The sequence below is a fragment of the Eptesicus fuscus genome, chromosome 22, assembly GCF_027574615.1.
Source record: "Eptesicus fuscus isolate TK198812 chromosome 22, DD_ASM_mEF_20220401, whole genome shotgun sequence".
Classification (NCBI taxonomy): Eukaryota; Metazoa; Chordata; class Mammalia; order Chiroptera; family Vespertilionidae; genus Eptesicus; species Eptesicus fuscus.
Genome location: NC_072494.1, coordinates 13,008,449 through 13,026,260, shown reverse-complemented (window position 1 = coordinate 13,026,260; position 17,812 = coordinate 13,008,449). Strand labels below are relative to the sequence as shown.

General features: G+C 44.1%; 1 protein-coding gene across 2 annotated transcripts; it reads right to left on the bottom strand.

Moving 5' to 3' along the window:
* Positions 1-2,169: 2,169 nt before the first annotated feature.
* Positions 2,170-16,796, bottom strand: THEM4 (thioesterase superfamily member 4). Of its 2 annotated transcripts, XM_028154279.2 has the most exons (6): positions 16,635-16,796; positions 10,668-10,854; positions 9,339-9,513; positions 8,242-8,352; positions 5,806-5,930; positions 2,170-2,866 (listed from the first exon to the last, which is right to left on the bottom strand). In XM_028154279.2, exons 1-6 carry the CDS (start codon positions 16,725-16,727, stop codon positions 2,829-2,831), a joined length of 729 nt encoding a protein of 242 aa, XP_028010080.2. In that variant the 5' UTR covers positions 16,728-16,796; the 3' UTR covers positions 2,170-2,828. The 2 variants fall into 2 exon arrangements, with proteins under 2 accessions (XP_028010080.2, XP_054568017.1); XM_054712042.1 differs by lacking the exon at positions 5,806-5,930 and having other exon boundaries at positions 2,171-2,866.
* Between the last annotated feature and the right edge of the window lie 1,016 nt (positions 16,797-17,812).

The window sequence follows — 17,812 nt, the reverse complement described above, 5'->3', positions numbered from 1 at the left end:
CAGCCCTCACCACCTGGTTACTAGGGTCTGCAAAGGAGTAGACACTGTCTGAGTGTGGGCCCACACTCCCCTCTCAGTCTGATCTCCTATCCAGACCACTAAAACTTTCTTCCTATCAGCGATAAGGCTATTTTGCTTTCTTATCATTCGTGTGTTCACTGGAGCAGCACTTTTAATTTCCTTCAAGAACTCTTCCTCTGCTTTTACAACCTGGCTGTTTGGTACCGGCTGTCAGTGTATCTTGGCTTTCAACATGCCTTCCTCACTAAGCTTAATAATTTCTAGTTTTTGAAGAGACGTGACTCTTCCTTTCATTTGAACACTTAAAGGCCATTGTAGGGTTATTAATTGGCATAATTTCAATAGTGCTGTCTCATGGAATAGGGAGGACTGACGAGAGGGAGAGAGATGGGGGAATGGCCAGTCAGTGGAGCAGTCAGAACACACATTGATTAAGTTCACCATCTTATATAGCCAGGGTTCACAGCACCCTAAAGCCATTACAATAGTAACATAAAAGATTGCTATCCTATCTAATAATAGAGTAACATGTAAATTACCATCACTCCGCTACACCCGTGGGCGGCGGGAGGCTGGGGGGTGGGACTCGGGGTGGCCTATCCGGCCATTGAGAGGCACGGATCCGCTGCCACTGAGGGGGGCTACCCTGCTGTTGAGAGGCGCAGGGGGCGGGACTCCCGCCCCCTGTGCCTCTCAACGGCCAGATCCGCGGCCGCTGAGGGGGCCTGCCGCAGACACCCAGCTGCGCCTCTCAACAGCAGGGTAGCCAGGTGTCCGCGGCAGCCTCCCTCAGCGGCCACGGACCATCAAAAGTGTGGGAGCTGGGTGCCTGTCTGCTCCGGCATCAGGCCTTTCAGAAGCCTGGTGTACCAGCGGACAGGCACCCAGGTCCACCGCAGAAAAGCGAAAGCGTGTAGGGGACCCTACACGTGCATGATTCAATCATGCAATGGGCCTCTAGTAAAAATATAATAATGAAAATTTTGAAATGGTGTGAATTATCAAAATGTGACACAGAGCTCTGGCAAGTTTTTCTCAGTGGTCAAGAGTGTCGGCCTTGGAGCAAAGGGTTGGGGGGTTCGATCCCTGGCCCCAGTTGGGGTGTGTGCGGGAGGCAACTAATTGATGTGTCTCTCTCACAGCAATGTTTATCTCTCTCTCTCTCTCCCTCCCCTCCATTCTCTCTAAAACAATCAGTGGGGGAAAATATCCTCAGGTGAGGATTAAAAAAAAGAGAGAGACTAATGCCGAGTAAATGCTGTTAGAAAAAATGGTGTCTATGAGAATTGCTCGACACAGGATTGCCATAAACCTTCAGTGAGTAAAAAACGTATCTGTAAAGCGCAATAATGTGAAACACCATAAAATGAGGCAGGCTGTATCTTCAAGCCAAGGGATGCCTGAGGCTACCAGCAATACTGAAATTATGCCAATTAATAACCCTACACGGGAGAGAGACACGGAACAGTTCCTTCCCTGGTGCCTTCAGAGGAGCGTGGCCTCGCTGATGCCTTGATTTTGGACTTCTGGTCTCCACAACTGTGAGACCATGAGTTTCTGTTGTTTGAAGCATCCAGTTAGTGGTACTTGGCTATGGCAGCCCTAATGCTATGGTCTGAATGTTTGTGTCCCCTTCCCCCCCCCCCCCCCAAATTCTTATGTTGAAACCCTAATGTCCAATGTGATGGTACTAACAAGTGGGGCCTTAGGGAGATTCTTACTAATGAGGATGGAGCTCCCATGAATGGGATTAGTGCCCTTATCAAAGAGGGTCCAGAGAGATCCCTAGCCCACCCCTTCCTCCCTGTGAGGGCACAGTGAGCAGGTGCCAGCTATGAACCAGGAGGCAAGCCCTCAGCAGAAGGGGGCCATGCTGACGCTTTGATCTCGGACTTTCCCGCCTCCAGAACCAGAAGCATTAGATTTCTGTTGTTTATAAGCTACCCACTCTGTAGTATTTTGTTATAGCAGCTGAATAGATTAAGACACACGGGAAACAAAACCAGGCTCCTTCCAGTGATGAGAAACTATGCTGTTGGAAAGACACAACTGCACTGCCTATGTTACAGATGGCACAGTGGTGTTATCCCTAGAATCCAAGAGAACCAAACTGAGGGATCTATTCCTACAGGAACGAATTGTGTTTCCTACTATAGTAAAAAAGATTTTACTTTATTTTTATTTTTAAATATATTTTTATTAATTTCAGAGAGGAAGGGAGAGGGAGATAGAAACATCAATGATGAGAGAGAATCATTGATTGGCTGCCTCCTGCATGCCCCACACTGGGGATCAAGCACACAACCTGGGCATGTGCCCTAACCGGGATTCGAACCATGACCTCCTGGTTCATAGGTCAACGCTCAACCACAGTGGCTGGGCTCAAAAAGATTTTAGACACAATAAAATTAGCTTTGGAATTTACAAATCATGAATGCACACATTAGACACACATGCAAATATGCATGCACGTATTTGCTCCTTCCTTTGGTTTTCTGGAATTTCCAAGTTTGCAGCTATCACCTTAAGGAGTCCATTCAAATTGCAGGAAAAACACTTATTCTAAGGACACAGCAATTCTAAGATTGCGGATACTCTCATAGGAAGTGCTTCTGCGTTAGGAAGTTTAGAAGGTGGAACAGAGGCCCTGGAATTGTATTCAGAAGACTGTTCAGGAAGGCAGTGTCAGCAGGCTTCACAGTATGGGGGCTCGTAGTGGGCGAGCAGAGCAGGACTGGGGAACACAGCCTCTTGTGGAGGACAGAGAGCCTCAAGCAGGTGGAGAATTCAACAGAAACTCTTTTATGTCAAACTTTTTTTTTAGCATCCAGCACTATAAATAAGCCTAAATGAACAAACAACAAAAAAACAGAAGTTGATTGTAAGTCAACTGTCTTCAACCTGATGGGACTTCTCTAAGTAGAAACATATATTTAAAGAAAGGCATTTACATTCATATTTGTACCTTCAGCCTATCTCTTATTTTTCAGCCAAATTAAGAATCAACTTTTGATTATATCAATACCATATTATCTTCCCTAGGTAACCAGATCCTCTACCACTTGGTCATTTCATGGTTCATTACCACTTCCATTAGAGAGAGTCAGGGCAGTGAAAGGAAGTACAATTACAACCAGGCCATCTGGTACCTTTAGGTTGCTGAAAGATTTAGTAAGATAGGAAGTATAAACCACAGCCTGGAATGGAGTTTTTAAATTGATTATTAATTCAAATTATTTACTATCTTCCTCCTGCTTCTTTCATCCATCATTCCTGCAAATAGGTGATGCTTAGGGGGAAAATGAATTTCTTAAACAAGACACAAAAAGCATTAACAATCAAAAAAAAAAAGTTAATAAATGTGACTATATTGACATGAAAAACTTTTGTTCAGAAAAAATACTTCTTAAAGAAAATAAAAAACAACTTACATACTAAAAGGAGATATATGCAGTTTATGTATCCAATAAAAAGATTAGTTTAATATAAAATAATAAATATAAATCAGAAAAAAACACCATAATAAAAGAGGCTGAACAAACAGGAATGCCACAGAATGGGAAACAAATATGGTCAATAAATATATGAAGAGATGCTCAACTCCATATGTGATCAAAGAAATGCAAATCAAAATCACACTAAGATACATTTTTATAACCATTTGATTGGCAAAAATCCAGAAGTCTGATTTTACCAACTGCTAGAGAAAATAGGGAATCAACAGAATCTCATATATTGCTGGGGGGAGAGTAAACTGGGACAGCTTTAGAAAACAATCTGACATTCCCCTGTAGAAGTGAACACTCCCATACTCTACAACCCAGAAATACTACTCCTCAGTTCCTGCCAAGAGCTGGCCCATGCACACCACCAGCAGACTTGACCAAGAATGTTTGTAGCGGCCCCATTCATAATAGTCAGAGGCCCACCATCAGAAAATGAGATAAATCCATTGTGATACAGTCACACAGTGGGATACTACACAGCCGTAAAAACGAGCAAACTACATAGCCAGAATCACGGGTGAACCTCAGGACCATGAAGCTGAGTGACAAAAAATCAAATCCTAAACAAGCACATGCAGCACAAAATTTTTCTACAAAGTTCAAAAGCAAACAATATATTACTTAGGTACACCTATATTCCTTAGGTACACCTATATTCCTTAGGTACATCTATATTCCTTAGGTACCCCTATATTCCTTAGGTACACCTATATTCCTTAGGTACATCTATATTCCTTAGGTACATCTATATTCCTTAGGTACACCTATATTCCTTAGGTACATCTATATTCCTTAGGTACACCTATATTACTTAGGTACACCTATATTCCTTAGGTAAATCTATATTCTTGATTAAAAAAAAAAAGGTACAAAGAAATAAAACCCCCAAAATTCTAGACCAGCGTTACTTCTGGAGGAAACGCAGGAGAATGAGATGAGGAAAAGTGACTGGGCAGGAATAAACTATTATTAAGATTCTGGTTCTTGTTTGATGGTAAGCTCCAGAGTGTTTATTATTCAATTAAAAAATAGATACATTAGTGAATGAATAAATGAGATGATCATTCATATGCCAATGATGACTGTGTATCATAAGCCAAGTATTATGATTAATCCAAACCTCTGCGTCTGAGATTCCTTACAACAAAAAATACAAACCAAATTAATCTGTCTACATCTGAAGTGAATAAAAGTGAGGCTTCAAGGGCCCCCCACCTGCAAAGGTGAGAGCGGGGAGTTGCGCAGTGCTCAAGGATGCAGCTGGGGAGCATTTCTACGTGAGCATTTCTTACAAACTGCTATCGAGATCCCAGAAGGAAGGGACCTGCATCTCCAAGACACCAGTAATATGTTGCGATTTCTTTTCTCATGTAAAATAAGAAAACCTTCTGGTGCATGGGAGGACACTCCATCCAAAATTTTTCTACAAAGTTCAAAAGCAAACAATATATTACTTAGGTACATCTATATTCCTTAGGTACACCTATATTCTTGATAAAAAAAAAAAAAAGGTACAAAGTACTGTGGGTACAGCCAGGGCCCACAGTACTTTTTCATGGCACACACAATAATACTTTATGGATGACCTGTTATCTTTTTTTTTTTAATATATTTTATTGATTTTTTTACAGAGAGGAAGAGAGAGGGATAGAGAGTTAGAAACATCGATGAGAGAGAAACATTGATCAGCTGCCTCTTGCACACCCCCTACTGGGGATGTGCCCGCAACCAAGGTACATGCCCTTGACCGGAATCGAACCTGGGACCCTTGAGTCCGAAGGCTGACGCTCTATCTACTGAGCCAAACCGGTTTCGGCACCTGTTATCTTTTTTATCAGTCCCTATCTATGGATATCTGTGTTTTTGCCAAATCTCGTGCTATTCCAAATAATGTTGCATAAACAACACACTTACTAGAGCAATCGCATACATTGTAATTTTGCACAAGTTAGTACACTTGTGGGATTAAGTCCTGGAAATGGGTCAAAGGGTATATATATATAATGCTGTAATTTTGATAAATGTTGGCAAATAGCTCCCTACTGGCATGTGTATGGAATATCTTTAACTTATTCTTTGAATGACTGGAAATTAAAATTTTCTGGACATGTATGGCTCATAAAACCAAAGCAAAAAACAAAACAAAACCAACAATCAACAAAACAACAACAACAAAAATAGACCCAGAAAAAAACTCCTCACTCAAACAAACCCCCGAAAGGAAAAATACCCAAACCAAACTAAACCAAACCAAAAAAAGGGAGTGGCGGCTCCCTACTTGTTGCCTCTGTGTATAGGATCTTCTCATCAACACTTTGAACATTACAGGACACAAACAGTTTCCTTCCTTCCATTTTATCAAGTTGGCTATTTATCAAAACAGTAGAACAAAGGGGGATAGGTCTGTAGAAGAAAAAAAAAAAGGAAAAAGAATCAGTTTTTATCAGATTTTTGTAACATTCAGAGATGATCAAGTGTACGATACCTGATGTCAGCGGTGTGACTGTCCTAGATAAAACATTCCTCAAGAGGCTGATCTTCTGACTTCTGCTATTGCTACTGATGAGCTTACTGCCAGTGCAATGGTGCCCTCTTGCTTCTAAGAAACAAGACTGCTCTGTTATGGATACCCTTGTATCTCTTGTTTTTAAAGATTTCTTTGCCTTCAGTATTCTTTAATTTCTCTGTAATATATATAGATAAGAATTTATTTTTATTTATCTTGCTTGATATATGTTGTGCTTTTTGTGTCTGTGGGCTCATGATTTTCTTTAGTTCGAGAATACGTTCATCCATCCTCTCTCCAAATACTGGATCCCTTCCATTCTCTCTACTCTTCTTCAAGGACTCTGAATAGATCACATTGTCATTTTTCATCTGTCCTCTACAGCTTAACCTCTATTTTATATTTTCCATCACTTTTTTTTTTCTTTGTGCTGGATTCAGGGTAATTTCTTCAGCTCTATATTTCTGTTCACTTTCAGATGTGTTTAAATAGCCCTTTAACCTATCAACTGAGGTGGTGCTTGTTTTTAAACAATTGCATTTTCATTTCTAAAAATTTTAATTTCTGTGGCAAATCTGCTTAATAATATTTATAATTTCTTGTTGCTTTCTCTTTTTGTGATTTCATCTTTTATTTCTTTAAACATCTCATATACAGTTCTGTTATACTGTGTATCTGATTATCATATCTTAAGTCCCTGAGGATCTAAATATGTTGTTCATTGTTTCTTGCTGATTCTCACTTATGGTGGTTTGTTTCCTTGTGAATTTGACACAGGATCTAATTGTTAGGCAAGGAAATGTCTTTTGGAATTTCCTGTCTGCCATGTTGCATGAAAAAGCCTAATCCAGAGCTTCCCAACCAATATGCCATGGATGGGTTATAGAAATGCTGAGATATTGATCTTGCAGCTGGCTAGCCACCACTAATCATTAGCTGCTTTGTCTATTTATCTTAATAAGTTTATCTTAATGTGCTAAGCATGAGGAAATAAATTAAGATACTAAAGGCCATATATGAAAAGTCCACAGCTAATATCACCACACTCAATGGTGAAACACTGAATGCTTTTCCTCTAAGATGAGGAAAAAGGTAAGTATGCCCACTTTTGCTATTTCTATTCAGCACAGTACTGTAAGTCCCAGCCAGAGCAATTAGGCAAGGGAAAAAAAGGCATCCAAATTGAAAAGCAAGAAGTACACTAACTCTGTTCACAGATGACATGATCTAGTATATAGAAAACCCCAAAGATTCCACAAAAAACTGTTAGAACTAATAAATGAATTCACAAAGTTGCAGGATATAAAATCAACACACAAAAATCAGCTGCATTTCTATACACTAACAACGAACAATCTGAAAAGGGAATTAAAAAACACACAATTTCATTTATAATAGCATCAAAACTAACATACTTAGGAATCAACTTAACCAAGGAGGCCAAAAACTTGTACACTGAAAACTGCAAAACAATGCTAAAAGAAATTAAAAATACAAATAATTGGAAAGACCTCCTGTGTTTATGGGTTGAAAGACTTAATAATTTGAAGAGGTCCACAGTACCCAAAGCGATCTACAGCAGTGAGGTCATCCCGCTCATCCTGGCACATGTGGAACAGTCTAATATTTTTCTGATCTTTAGCACTATTCTCCATGGATAGGAATCAGGGATCTTTGTAGCTATTCCTTGCCCTGGCACAGATGTGCCTTGTTGTTAGAAGTAAAAGTAATGATAACAACAACAATGTTAATAATAATAATAAGCCGCTAACATTTACTGAGTACTTGTTATGTGGCCAGATACTGTCCTAGGAGTTTACATGGATTGATTCATTTACTGCTCACAATGAGACACGCCTGGTAATTTATGGTCCCCGGGACAGGATTTCCCTATGACTTAGCCTATGACTGATGTGTGAGAGATGTGAAGTCTCCAGTTCCCTTGCCTGAGATAGGGGCAATTCTGAGGCACATGTTTCACTCCAAAGTTCCATGTGTGATCAGGCTGCTGCTCCCCTATTTGGGACTGTGAGCTCAACCTTGGGTGGCTTCTTCCCCTTCCCTGTCCTGCTTCTCCCACTGCCTTGCTAGCTTTCTTCTGGGAGCAACGCCTCAATACTTATTTGCATATACATCTTTGTCTCGGGGTCGGTTGCTAGTAAACCTGACCTATGACTCCTAAGAAGTAGAGAATACCCGTGAATTTACCTTTTAAAATTGATGTTGAGATTGGCAGTCATGACAATTCCCCCCGATACAATTGCATTCATACCAACAGTAGAATCAATCATGGTTGCAGTGGCCCCTCCGTGAAAAAACCTAGTTATAACGAGAGGGAAAGAGAAGTGTTTCGAAAAAGTCTGAAAAGAGAGAGCCTCTTAAGGGAGAGGAAGATTATCCAAGCATCTCCATATCATTTGCTTAAGAAAGGTCCACTTTGTCCATGTTCAGTGTATTGAACGTCAACTATCCATGTCCCCAACTTTACTGTGTTCATACCACAATAGTGTAGTACTGATAATAAACCAGGTAATCAGATCACAAGCAAGCAAAAAGTTAAAATATCATTTAGTAAATTCATATTTGCATTAAACTATACACATCATTGTGTAAAAATTTAGGAGATGTAGGTAAACAAAAGAAAATAAAAAGTTATGAGGCCCTCTATTGACAAGCCACCTGTTAACATGCCAATGATACTCTCTCAAATTATACTCTACTAGAGGCCCGTTGCATGAAGATTCGTGCAATAGACCTTCCTTCTCCTGGCTGCTGGCACCGGTTTTCTTCTGGCACCCGGGACCCAGGCCTTTGCTGCGGCTTCAGTGGAGAAGCCAAGCCTCAAGGCTAGGCTTCTCCGCTCTGGCAGCAGTGAGGCTTGGCTTCTACGCTCCTGCCGCAGTGGAGAAGCCAAGCCTCGAGGCTTCTCTGCTCCGGCTGCTGCGGAGAAGCCAAGCCTCTTCAGTCTTCAGTCTTCTGTCGTCTTCACTTGGGCCAGAGCCTTCAGTCTTTGCTCTGCATCTGCCTATGCAAATAAACCCGCCATATTTGTTGGGTTAATTTGCATACTCAATCCTGATTGGCTGGTGGGTATTGCGGAGGTGTGGTCAATTTGCATATTTCTCTTGTACTAGTGTAGATTGCTTTATGTCTCCTATGCTTTTGTGATTTATTATAAACATCTTTCCATGTTAATAAATGTCTCTACATCACCATTTTAATGCCTTCATTCTAGTCCATGAATACATAGGGATAGTGTAAAATAACACTCTTTTAGACCCACATTTTTAGGCTGTCATTCTTACCCAGGCATTCCTTGCAGGTGAGGACCTCCTTGAAACACACAAACTATCCTTTTCTCAGCTTCATTATAGAACATCACATATTCAAAGCCCAGGCCATCCTCAAAGCTTCTGGTGAAGAGCTGGGCCTGCGACAGTTTTTCTTTGTTTACAAGCTCGGAGGCTGTAGGGAAATAAGCTGGATGGGCACATGAGAAACATGTATGAGAAAGATGCCATCACAGAGAAGTGCTGAGGCTGTGGGAGGGTGGAGGCTCTCTGGGGTCTTTTGTTCACTCCTGCTAATGGTGATAAAGACGCCAGTGGGAGGCAGTCTTATTCTTGGCAAAGCTTTATGCCTTCCCACAAACTGCAAAATTCATTGAGGTTTCTGGTCTAGAAAACTGGAGAATATAGAACCCCCTGCATTACACTCTTCCCCTTTTCAAGTGGTAACTAGTGCTTCAATCTGTTCTTAGTTTTATATTTGATATTTAAATATTCTTTTTAAAAATATGTTTTTACTAGAGGCCCAGTGCATGATTAAATCATGCACGTGTAGGCTGTCTGTCCACTGGTCGGGACCCGGTGTGGCCGGCAGCTCCAAAGTCCCTGGGCCCCTAGGGCGAGGCGGGGCAGGGGCGTGGTCCTCCAGCAGCCGGAGCCCAGGCCTGGGTCTTGCCTTCGCCTCCTGCCCAGGAAGGCTCGGGCTGCCGCCGCCTCCTCTGCCTTCCGTCTCCCTCATGAGCCCTCCCTCGGCCGGCCAGGGCTGTGCGGAAACCCGCATCCTCTGCGGACACCTCCGCGCTCCTGCGGCCCAACTGCCGCCAGACTCCTCCCCCGGGAGCCGTGCCGCCCGCCCGCCTGCGCCACCTCGTTAGCCGGGACCTCCAAACGCCTGGCTCACTGCCCCAGAGGCCCCTTCTGTGTCGCAGCACAGCCATGGCGCAGACGCTGAGCTCGTGCTGCCGCTGGCGACGCGAGCTCAGCGTCCTGCCAGCCCAATCACCACCCCGGCCACCCCGAGTCCCGCCCCCTGCGCCTCCTGCTGGCCCAATCATGGGTGTGGCCATGATTGATGGTAATTTACATATTACCTTTTTATTATGTAGGATTGATTTTAGAGAGGGAGGGAAAGAGGGGGGGGGGAGATATATATCGAGAAATATTTATGTGAGAGGAAAACAGCCATCAGCTGCCCCCTGCACAGCCTGTACTGGGGATCATGCCTGCAACCTAGGCATGTGCCCTGACCAGGAATCAAACCAATGCATGGGAGGATGCTTAAGCAACTGAGCAACACCAGCCAGGACAATATTTAAATATTCTTTATGGGAGAATTGCTGTTCCTACCATGAATAAAGGGTGAGACGTCTTGCCTCCTTTGAGTTGATATATACTCATATGAAGGCAAAAGTATCCAGGAGCCATCTTCACATTTCTTCATGAACTGGTCAAAGAGGAGTCTCATGTCCTTGCTCCAGCAGGGTTTGGGGAGAGAATGGTCCTTATCAAAGACCTTCTCAAAAGAAAGCAACCTCTAAAAGAGAAGAAAAAGAAGAGTAATGGGAGGTGTATTCTATGTCATAACACATTCGCTTCTCTTTAAGACTATTTTGCTGCTTTTCCTCTTCGCAGAAGCTTTTCATTTCAGAGTGGAAGCAAATTTCAAGGATTATCTGGTCCAACCTCCCTGGGAAAAATGGGGATTGTGAGAGGGTAAATGATTTTCTCAATGTCACCCAACTAGCTACTGGAAGAGTCAGCATCAAGCCCAGGTCTGTGGATCCTTCCCCTCCCGCCACCCCAAACTTTAATCAAGCACAGGTGAGGCAGGCACTGGAAATAAAGATAAATGAAGGATAGACAGTTTCTTCCATGTAAAAAGTGCTACCAGTGGGGTGTGCACAGGAAGCCAGAGCACAGGGAAGAGGTGTTCATCTCAGATTGGGGCTTCAAGGAGGGGTTCTATTCGGTATCTTGAAATATGTTACAGAGAAGAGCAAATTTCTTTATCAATTGCATTATAATCAGATCTATAACCATGCCTTTTGCAGTTCTTTTTGTCACTTACAGTCATTATTTTACTGATACTTTTGCAAATATATTTTTATTGATTTCAGAGAAGGGAGAGGGAGAAACATCAATGATGAGAGAATCATTGATCAGCTGCCTCCTGCACACCCCCTACTGGGGATCAAGCCCTAAGAAATCCAGTCACGTGACCAAGAATTGAACCATGACCTCCTGGTTCACAGGTCAATGTGCAACCACTGAGCCACACCAGCCAAGCCAGATGGAACTCTAACCCTTTGCACTCGCTTGCTTTTTTCTCGATTCCTGCTACTGATGCTAACCGTGTCGAGTCACACTCGACATCCGAGTGCAAAAGGTTAAAAGGACTTTCTTGGCCTGGTATAGACACTGGTGAAGCAGTCAGCAGTGGTAGCTTGTCTGGGGCTTATTCACCTGTGTCTCAACTGGATGATCTACTTCATAGGAGACTCCCACTGGGTGCTGACCACTGGAATGGCTGCCTAGCCTGCCTCGACAGTGGAGTGGCCTCCTGAACTTGTTTCATTCAGTGCTTCGAAAGGGAGGTGGGTAGGTCAGCCCCTGTGGCTGCTTTTAATTAGTGTTTCTATTCTCATTTTGGGCACAGCATTGTAGGAAAGGTTGTTTCAGTCCTGGTGTGCACCGAGCTTCTGGTTGGCTAAGCAGGAACAGCGTCCAGGACGTTAGATTCAGGGCACAACGTATGTTTCATTCTCGAGGGCTGAGAAATGCCTATGGGACAATCTAAACCATCCTCAGGTGATGATCCCTGGTCTGGTTGTCTAACTCTAGAGTCTAGAGCAGCGGTCGCCAACCTTTCGGACCTCACGGACCACTGGTTGGCGACTGCTGGTCTAGAGGGTTGAGAAACGCCTGCTAGCCTGCTAGCAATCCAAGACGTTCTTAGGGGACAGCTCTGGTTGGGGTGTCTAACTGGGGTTGAGGAATGTCTGCTGGGCAATCCAACACATCCTCTGGTGAGACTCTCTGGTCTGGTTGTCCTGCAGGAGTTGAATTTTGTTCTTTGTGGGTACATTTTCCTTTGCCTTTTGTCTTATATGTAAATGTGTGTGTCAGCTATGGGAAAGAACGCAAACTCGATACCCACACGCAGCCTCCTGGAGTGCATTCTTCAGAACTGGATAAAAAGAGCTCAGCTTATTTGACTAAAAGAAATTAAGGGCTTATATAAAGTAAGAACTATAACAAATGGTTAGTGGTAGAAAATTGCCTGTCCTGTCCAAGTGTCCTTGCTCCAGGCTGGGAGTCTACCGTGGGTTTGGGTGGCACTGTTTTCTAAGTTCAGCTTCTTTGCTCCCTTGGGTTTCAGCATCTAGTAACCACATATAAGCTTCTCCCCAGCAACCGCCCAGCTTCCACCCAAGGAGTACCCTTTCTGGAGCACTCCCAGCCAGAGGGAACTCATGATGGGAAATGGGAATGGCACCCCAGCAGTTCCCTGAACAGCAAGAGTCCCATCAGACAGGTGGTACCACTGTCACTAAGGAAGACAAGCAAGTGAGCTCATGGTTTCCAGTGGAGGTGATGTGGGATAGAAAAGAGGGATCTCTTTTCTAGAAGACAAGCAAGACTGAGGGGCAAAGGTTTGGCTATGGGACTCGGGGTCAGTCTATGGCCAATGGTATAAAAATGTATGCTTGAGGTTATATGGAAAGAATTACTGGTTTTACCTATGAGCAGTCTGAATAAGACTCCCACTTCTTTCCTTCTCTGAAGGCTAAGAAAAAAAAATTATATGACACAGATCTTCAAAGAGTCTCATTGATATAAAGAAATATTCTATTAGCAGCTTTGATTTTAGAAATTTTACCAAAGGTTTGGTAACACAGACCAAATATCCTAGGAGTATTGGGAAAAAAAATACATTACCTGATTGGATTGGTGCCATAAAGAGAAAAAAACCTGCTATGATTTAAAAATGTAGTTTGAGTCAGCTTTATTGGACTTGCAAACTGAAGCAGGTAGAATCAATCACAGGTATGTATTTTGAGGAACAGAGGTCAAAGATTGGGCTTCGCCGAAACCGGTTTGGCTCAGTGGATAGAGCGTCGGTCTGCGGACTGAAAGGTCCCAGGTTCGATTCCGGTCAAGGGCATGTACATTGGTTGCGGGCACATCCCCGGTAGGGGGCGTGCAAGAGGCAGCTGGTCGATGTTTCTCTCTCATCGATGTTTCTAGCTCTCTGTCCCTCTCCTTTCCTCTCTGTAAAAAATCAATAAAATATATTAAAAAAAAAGAAAAAAAAAAAAAAGATTGGGCTTCCTAGCCACATAGTATGGGAGAGGAAGGTGGAAATGACACAGGAAAAAAAATTGCTTTTAGTAAGATTTCAAAGTGGTCTTAAGAAGTAATTTATTGGTTCCTGTTCATTCATATGCAAGATGGTTTTGAGATCACTGATTCTATCTAGGCAAGTGCACAGTCATGCATTCCCTTATGTCAGAGCCCAATCAAGTCCAGAAGATTTCTGAGTCCTCAACTTTTTTTCTGAGTAGCAGCCCATTAGCTCCCCCTCTTTCCTCCTAAAGTGTGGGGTGGTGCAGGTGTAGGTGAGAGCCTGCTTGCATTGAACTGCCTGCCTGCACTGTCTTCTGCCATCTGAAATAGGAGTTCCTGGAATCCTATTTCAACCCATAGGACTGAGGCTTTCCCCATCCAGTAGGAGCCATATAGCTAATTCCCATCAACAATTTCACTGACCAAAGTAGCTCCATTCTGACCAGTCAGGACAGTGCCTTTTGGATCAATCAAACTTCAAGGATTTGGAGTCCTCATTTGCCTGAGAACCATCCTGCAGGGATTTCTGTCTATATACGTTAGATCCTACTCTGGCTCTGGGAGCCCACTTTCCCTTTCCACTGAAGACTGCTGTTCCTGGTTGAGCTGAAACAGCAAAGATGTCTCCCTGGAACAGAGTGGAGCAGACCAGACAGGAGCAGAGTAGAGCTATGCAGCCAGAGGGGGGCCTGGCCCCAGGGCTGCCTCACAGCTGTGCTCTATCACAATTGAGCTGTCTCACACAACAGTTTCCCAGTTCAGGAATTCCGGTTGGCTTTGAATTGGTGCCATGCCAAACAACCATTCAACCATTGGTTGATAAGACCCTTACCCTAATTCAATGAGCAAGATGGATTTGAGGCACCATTAAGTCTCTTATCTTCTCAGTTGGTGCTTTCTCTTTTTTTTAAATATTTTATTAATTTTTTACAGAGAGGAAGGGAGGGAGAGTTAGAAACATCGATGAGACTGCCTCCTGCACGCCCCCTACTGGGGATGTGCCCGAAACCAAGGTACATGCCCCCTTGACCAGAATCGAACCTGGGACCTTTCAGTCCAAAGGCCGATGCTCTATCCACTGGGCCAAACTGGTTAGGGCAGTTGGTGCTTTCTTGATCAATTAAGCTTTCCTTACTCCAAACTCCGACATTTTTAGTTTTGGCCTTTTGAAGTGTGCACATGAACTTGGGTTCTGTAACAAATTTAGGTTTTAGAAAACTCCCTGTGGAGATTGCAGTGGGTAGAGAGAAAAGAAAGAGGAGGTTTTGTTAGTGATCCTGTGTGTGTCAGGAGGCAAAGAGTGGGAATGAAACTATTAATTTTAGTTTGGGGCATGTTGAGTTTAGGATCCCAGATGTTGTGAGAAGTAAAAATAATAAAAGTTTCAGTTTAAGGAGGTGAGAACTAAGACATACAGTACTTGAAGTAAAGGCACTTGTAAATTCAGAGCATAGACTGCATATGAGGGATAAATGTTAGGGATAATCATTACCTTTTGTTGTCTGGAGTAGAGAAAAAGTTTTTTTGACCTTTGGTTATATATTTTCAAGTGCAACTTGCTGAGTAAAATTATGACTTTAAAAAATGCATCTTCTTTTAAGATTAAGTTACTGACCAGGAAGAAGGATGACTTATAAAGCCTGTAGCCCTAGCCGGTTTGGCTCAGTGGATAGAGCATCAGCTTGCAGACCCGAAGGGTCCTGGGTTCGATTCTGGCCAAAGGTATGTATATTGGTTGCGGGCTTCTCTCCGGCCCGGTCCCTGGTCAGGGTGAGTGCAGAAGGCAACCAATCCATGTGTTTTTCTGACATCGGTATTTCTCTCTGTCTCTCCCATTCTCTCTAAAAACCAATAGAAAAATATCCTCAGGTGAGGATTAAAAAAGAAAAAAGCCAGTAAATACTGTTAAATATTTTCAACACAGATTACAAGGCACCAATATATAATTAAGGAAAAGAATTTATCTTTGTTGTGAAATCAGCCCAGGACATTTTCTTTTCTAAGTGCAAGATGATACAGGATTAACAATCTGCACTTTATTATTCTTTAAAAGAAAGCTACAGTAGCTTCCAGTTCTTGCTCAATACAGAGCTGTTCTCTCCTCGATATAGTACTTCATTATAGCACATAGTACTTTTTAGACTCTCTCTCTCTCTCTATCTCTCTCTATATATATATATATAATTGATTTCAGAGAGGAAGAAGAGAGAGACAGAAACATCAATGAGAGAAAATCATTGAGCGGCTGCCTCCTGCACGCCCCACACTGGGTATCGAGCCCGCAACCCAGGCATGTGCTCTGACCAGGAATTGAACTGTGACCTCCTGGCTCAAAGGTCGATATTCAACCATTGAGCCACACAGGCCAGGCAGTACACATATTTTTTAATTTTTTGAAATTTCACATTTCTTCCAAGTTAAGTGAACATTGAATACACCAAATGAAATAAAACTTGGTGGTATAAGGAACAGTGACCTAAGGCAATATTTATTTATTATTAACGCCAGGCACTGTGTGAAACACTTTGCTCGTATAATCTCCTTTAACTCCTCTGAGGAAACTGGCTTAGCGAGGGTCTGATTATCTGACAAGCAGAGAAAATTAGGATTAAACCTGGGGAAGAGAGAGTGGTTAGGAGCCACCCTGCCACGTGTTTCCGGTGTGACCTTGGGTGAATAACTTAACCTTCCTTTATTCGGATTAGTGGTCGGGGAAGTCCTTCCCTTACACACCAGAGTCCCGCGTCCCGCACGCTCTCAAAACGGAGTCACCTTCCTACGCAGTGTCTCCCGGTTTCAACCTCGGGGCTGCAAGATCCCGTGGCCGTGAACGCGGACGCCTTTCGCAGCTGGGGTGCGCGCCGTTATTCTGAGGTCATGTGGCCGGGATAACACGTACACAGCTCAGGGCGCGTTCTTGACAGAAAGCCTCGCAGCAGCGCCCACTTCTCCGCCCCGGGAACTCACCCGCGACAGTCCTAGGCTCCTCGCCGGCGGCGCGCCTCCCCGCAGGCCGCGCAGGGCCCCGAGCGCGCGCGCGGCGGCGCCGCGCCCCAGCATGGCTCCGAGGGCGCGCGAGGACTCGGCCCGGCCCGCGCCGACCGCCGACTCTCCCGGCTGTACGCCCGCTCTTCCTCTTAAAGCCTTGAGAGGGGCGGGGCCTGGCGCGAAGATCACGTGCTCGCGAGGGGCGCTGGGGCGGGAGCGGCGGGAGCGGCGGGAGGGGCGGGATTGGCCCGCTCCGCCGCTGCAGCACAGCGACCCCTGGCGCCTGCGCGCTGCGAGTGCAGGAGTCGCCGTCTTTCCGCCCGCTCCCGCGCCGCCGAACTCCGCGCAGTTCTGTTCCCCAGCGATGGTCCCTCCTCCGGCAGAAGACTTAAGGCCCTTGGACGGGTAGGCGCACACCCAGTGCATTGCAGGAATAAAGTGTTTCCTTGCAGGCGGCCATGGGCAAGACCCTGGGGTCGGGCTGGTATTCTGGGTGCAAAGAGTATATGCTTAAAATGCCCTTGTCTACCGCCTCACGCCCCAGCCCTCCCATACACACACCCTTAAACCTATCCGCAGAGCCAAAAGTCCTTAAGTCAGGCTGTTCCAAATAGAAATAGAAATCGTAGGAACATCTGAAGGATGTGTTGCCTCTGGCTTTGGAGACAAACCTGAGTTCAAACTTCCCCTCCACCCCTTAACACCTTGTACAGATACCTCAGCTGCACCTGGCCTCTGTTTCCTCTTTGGTTGGTTGTGAGAACGAAAAAGCATGTATATCCGCTTTTACTATTGCCAGGACCTTCTCTTTCAGTGGGAACCACGAAGTTAGAAGTGACCTGGCCTTACACTATGTCCTTTACAAAGAAGGTGTCCCCAGAAGCTGGCTTGTGCCCTGACTCAGAATTGAACTGACAACCTTAGGGCGTATGGGATGACGCTCCAACCAGCTGAACCACCCAGCCAGGGTTCATCTGGTCTCATTTTTTTCTGCCTGAGCCTTCCTTTATGTTTCTTATAGTGTAGTTTTCTGTGGGTTCTTGTAGTCTGTAGTGTGGTAATGTATTCTTCTCAGCTTTCATGTGTTTGAATATGTCATTATTTTGCTGTCACTTTTGAAAGATTATTGCTAAGTATAGGATTCTGTGTTGACAGTA